Genomic DNA, 5,107 nt, shown 5'->3' on the forward strand with positions numbered 1-5,107 from the left:
AAGTAAAAAAAAAATGTAGAGATATTTGTTCATATATATCTTTTGTATCTAGCACCACGTTTTCACGAGTCTAAAAAAACTTATAAGAAATAGATTAAACATATTTAGAATTGGTTGTATTTGAAAAAAGAGAAGCATGTTCTCTGCCTAACAAGTTAACAGAAGAAGATATCACTTTCAACTTTCCCTTGAGCTGAGCGTTTGGAAAAGAAGAAAGAAGTGAAGAGTGAGTGAGAGAGAAGCCGAAAGGAAAAGACAAAGTATTGATTAATCCCTGCATGCCTGGAAGAAGCTCTCTCCCAAAATCAGAATAGGAGAGAACAAAAGCAACAGTGATTAGTACTTGGTAGGGTGGGTTAGCCTAAAGTATAATGGAACAGAAGAAAGGTAGCACATAGATTTTTTTTTTCTTTAAAAAAAGAAAAAGTAGAATGATGAATTAATGAAATATAATTAAAGCATAAACAAGATTAAAATCGTAAAGCTTACTGTTTTCCAAAGTGTAAAGCCAATTTGCAGGTTCCTACTTTCCGCTGTTTTCGCTTAAAGTCAGAAGAGAAGCTTATAAAAGCACCCTATTGGCTTCACGCTCTCATTAGCTCCAATTTCCATTCCTTTCCTCATTTTATTACGCCATAAAATGCAAAACCTTTTCTAGTTTTTCTCTTTTCTTTTCTTATAGCAACCAAAACTGCACACAACACCAACATAACACACCGCAAGCAGTCACATTTTTTTTTTGGCTTAAAACACACCCACACCACACAGAAGAAAGAAAGAAAGAAAGAGAGAGAGAGAAAGGGAAAGATTAGAAAGATCAGAATCAGACAGGCTAGCTCCATGTCTGACTCACATCTAACTTTCTACTCTCCTTCGTCCATTCTTGCTCTTCTTCCAATCTTCTTCGTCTTCTTCATTCTTATCAAAAGAAAGCAAACCAAACCCAGGCTCAATCTTCCACCAGGTAACATGGGCTGGCCATTTCTTGGTGAAACCATTGGCTATTTGAAGCCTTATTCTGCTACCACAATAGGGGAATTCATGGAGCAGCACATAGCAAGGTAAATTAGTTAACCACCACCAAACCTTGTATAATCGGTCCAAAACTAAAAAGCTTGAATATTTTGTATCTTCTTACTCCCGAGTTTCAAATCTCATTGTCCTTGTTACATCAACAGCGGCTCACATGAAATCGCACAATCTATATAGAGAGGGACTCTGCCGGTCTAATGAACATGCTAATGTTTGTTTTCAGGTATGGTACAATTTACAAGTCGAAGCTATTTGGGGAGCCCGCTATAGTGTCAGCAGACGCAGGACTCAACAGGTTCATTCTACAGAACGAGGGGAAACTGTTCGAGTGCAGCTACCCCAGAAGCATTGGTGGAATACTCGGGAAATGGTCCATGCTGGTCTTAGTTGGCGACATGCACAGAGACATGCGGGTTATATCGCTCAACTTCCTAAGCCACGCCAGGCTCAGAACCCACCTCTTGAGAGATGTGGAGAAACACACCCTCTTGGTTCTAAACTCTTGGAACCAAAATTGCACATTCTCGGCCCAAGATGAAGCCAAGAAGGTACTTTTTGTTTCACCTTCAACACACACGAGTCACATAAAAAAGGGGTGTTTTTTCATGTTTGTGTCACTCTCAATTGGCTTTTGCAAATCGCAGTTCACCTTCAATCTGATGGCTAAGCATATCATGAGCATGGATCCTGGGGAAATCGAGACAGAGCAACTGAAGAAAGAGTATGTCACTTTCATGAAAGGGGTGGTATCCGCGCCACTGAATCTACCTGGAACTGCATACCGAAAGGCGTTAAAGGTAATGTTAAAAATAATAATAAATTATGTTTAATTTTATTTTTTTTCTGATTTGGCAGTGGTGAATTAATTTTTTAATCCTGTGATGTCTGTCCGTGTTTCTCAGTCTAGGTCCACCATACTGAAGTTCATAGAGGGGAAAATGGAAGAGAGAGTGAAGAGAATCCAAGAGGGAAACGAGAGTTTGGAGGAAGACGATCTTCTGAACTGGGTTTTGAAGCACTCGAATCTCTCGACGGAACAAATTCTGGACTTGATTCTGAGCTTGCTCTTCGCTGGCCATGAAACTTCGTCGGTAGCCATAGCTCTAGCCATTTACTTTTTGCCCGGTTGTCCTCAAGCTATGCAACAGTTAAGGGTAAGCAAGTACAACCATGTCGCCACGTCGAACAGTATCTGTTGACACTTTTCTCACCCTGTCCACTTTCTCACACACACTTCACTCCAAATTTTACTTGGTAGATAATCATAGCTTTTTTCACTTTTCTGCAAAATAAATAGGAAGAGCACAGTGAAATTGCCAGAGCCAAGAAACAAGCAGGGGAAGTGGAACTCACATGGGACGATTACAAAAGAATGGAATTTACTCATTGTGTAAGTGAATGTTATAACAGTAGTACACGAGTCAGCAGTTGCAACAGAACGGCATTTTAAGTGCACTTAGACATAAAGCGGTGTATTTACGAATTGTTTGTTATATTATGTGAAGGTTGTGAACGAGACACTGAGGTTGGGAAATGTTGTGAGGTTTCTCCACAGGAAGGCTCTGAAAGACGTTAATTATAAAGGTATGTTTGGAGGGTGTGGAGTTTGTATATTTGTTTAGTATAGAAAGATGAAAAATTGTGATGTGGAAAAAGAAAAGGAAGCATGGTTTAGGTGTTATGGTAAAGGGAAATTAAAGTCGCCGGAAATCGAATTGAAAATGGTGTGTGTGTTTGAAAGGTTATGACATTCCATGTGGGTGGAAAGTCCTTCCGGTGATTGCAGCCGTGCATCTGGATCCTTCACTTTTTGACCAACCTCAACAATTCAATCCATGGAGATGGCAGGTCAGTTCTACTTATAACTATGGACAGCACGCGTTGTATAATTATTGTGCACCCCTTTTTCTTCTTTTCTTCGTCGTCTTCTTTTTCTTAAAAAGCCAATGCATGATATAAAAAATAGATATATAAGGAAAAGGGAAAAGGAAGTAAGCAGAGGTCCCCAAGCACTTGAATCGGTCCTTGCGGTGGATGCCCACATGCAATCACTGCCTCACTGGCTGATTTTTTTATTTTTTATTTAATATTTTTGCCCTGAAGGTGGGGTGAGAACAAAATTTAGTTGAAGTTGGGGGTGGGGATTTTGCCCAAAATGTCACCCCGTAATAGTTGCATGTGGTTTTCTAGTCGTAGCCCAATTAGCCGGGTGAGTTATCTTCCTTTCCAGAACAGAAACAGGTTTTTACGTTGGGCGCTTCTGAATCAGACCGAACATAACGTACAGAGGATGTACGGTTTGACGAAACAGAAAAAAAGAAAAGAAAATAAGGATTCATGTCATCCCTCGATCATTCTAGTTGACTTCCTCCAAACTCCTAACTCTTTAACTACCTATACCCTATGCCTCGTAGCTAATTAATTAGCACCTCCGTCCCAATTCCCAAACCTAGCCTTATAATTACTAATCGCCAAAGCACATGCTTCTAAAGTTGTAACCTAATGACCTATGGTAGTCCCCCTAAGGGAAGCTCAAGATTAAGATTATTAATTAATTAATTAATTAATGCATACGGTGATTTGTAAAGAAGAAAACGTAGGACATACTAGATATAGATATAGATATGGTAGTTTTTATGGGGTTATTTTTGAGTTTTGGTGATGCTTGGGGGGTAAGAGATGATGAAGTGGGTCCGTGCATGCATTGCATGCATCCATCCATCCATCCGCATCCGCATCCTTATTAAGGTGATTATGGAGGGTTGAGAATTGAGATGATGAAGTGTCATGATCGGCGAAGGGGATGTTGTGAACAGTACGGAGGTGGGTCCCGATGGATGCGATGGATGATGATGAGCATGGGTGTTTTGTGAACGTGTGGCCAGGTCCTGAGGTTCCAGATCATTAATGCCCATGTGGAACTGGGCCCCATACCTGCACGTGCATCTCTGCTTTTCCTTTTCACAACCTGGTCCTTCCTCCCCTTTTCTCCTTTCAATTCATTCAACCCGAATAAAATAAATTATAATCAAATACAACCATCATCCATTTCGGGATAACAATCCGATGGTGACTCCTGCACCACCACAAATTCGCAATCATCGATCTAAAATTATTTTTCCTCTCATTTATTAATGTGTTTTTTCGTTTTTCGCATGATTAACGTTGGTTTGCATCCCTGTATTATAATTGGATATTGATTGATGTTGGTGGTGGTGGTGGTGCAGAACAATGGCGGTCGTGGGAGTTGTCCGAGCAAGAGCGCAGCAAACAGTAACTTTCTGCCGTTCGGAGGAGGATCACGGCTGTGCGCGGGATCAGAGTTAGCGAAGCTTGAAATGGCGGTTTTCATCCATTATCTCATCCTCAACTACCACTGGGAATTGGCAGAAACAGATCAAGCTTTTGCCTACCCTTTCGTGGACTTCCCAAAGGGCCTACCCATTAGAGTCCAGGCCCACTCTCTCATTTGAGCCATTCAAATAACTCACTCAGTTCACCCCATATAAAAGTAACTCCAACCAAGCCCATCCAAAATTCAAACTCAACCACGTCAACAAGAGTTGAGTTTCATGAGATTAAAACTTTCCTTGTGGAATAGGAAGGGAAGACAAATATTAAGTACAATTGTACAAACACAGGGATTAGGACCACTTCTTCCCTTCTCTTCTCTTCTCCTTCCCTCTCTGGCCCGTACCAGATTTTTACTACCCACTCACATTGTACATTTTATATATTCCTCCCAAACCCCCACCACCACTCAATATTTATTCTTTTCTTTTTCTTATTTTCCCACTATTGTAATCTATCACCTTTTCTTACTATATATATTTATATATAATTAATAATCCCGATTATCGTTTCTGTAAAAATCTATCCATTACGTTCTGTTGCTTTCCTTTACGCCAACGCATTTCGTACGTCCCCAACATGAACCCGTGCGGGACACAATTATGGAATATGTTGTTCACGTTTCAACCCAACGTTGTTTATCATTATTATATCTTCACACACGCCTTGCAAATTGCTCTTAAATAATTTTAAAACGAATACCCGAGAAAGATACCACGCATTA

At 40.3% G+C, this 5,107-nt stretch overlaps 1 protein-coding gene across 1 annotated transcript; it reads left to right on the plus strand.

Annotated features, from left to right (window-relative positions):
- Nucleotides 1-564: 564 nt before the first annotated feature.
- DWF4 (Cytochrome P450 superfamily protein) lies at nucleotides 565-4,883 on the plus strand. Its single transcript, XM_047296837.2, has 8 exons — nucleotides 565-1,061; nucleotides 1,256-1,580; nucleotides 1,677-1,829; nucleotides 1,935-2,186; nucleotides 2,330-2,422; nucleotides 2,538-2,616; nucleotides 2,774-2,880; nucleotides 4,260-4,883. Exons 1-8 carry the CDS (start codon nucleotides 841-843, stop codon nucleotides 4,503-4,505), a joined length of 1,476 nt encoding a protein of 491 aa, XP_047152793.2. The 5' UTR covers nucleotides 565-840; the 3' UTR covers nucleotides 4,506-4,883.
- Nucleotides 4,884-5,107: the final 224 nt, after the last annotated feature.

This window comes from Vigna umbellata, chromosome 10 (assembly GCF_029865625.1).
Source record: "Vigna umbellata cultivar VRB3 chromosome 10, Vumbellata_1.0, whole genome shotgun sequence".
In the NCBI taxonomy this organism is placed as follows: Eukaryota; Viridiplantae; Streptophyta; class Magnoliopsida; order Fabales; family Fabaceae; genus Vigna; species Vigna umbellata.

Coding starts and splice junctions, on each gene's coding strand:
- DWF4 (XM_047296837.2), top strand. CDS start 841: ATGTCTGACTCACATCTAACTTTCTACTCTCCTTCGTCCATTCTTGCT. Junction 1,581..1,676: donor CCCAAGATGAAGCCAAGAAG/GTACTTTTTGTT, acceptor TGCAAATCGCAG/TTCACCTTCAATCTGATGGC. Junction 2,187..2,329: donor AAGCTATGCAACAGTTAAGG/GTAAGCAAGTAC, acceptor CAAAATAAATAG/GAAGAGCACAGTGAAATTGC.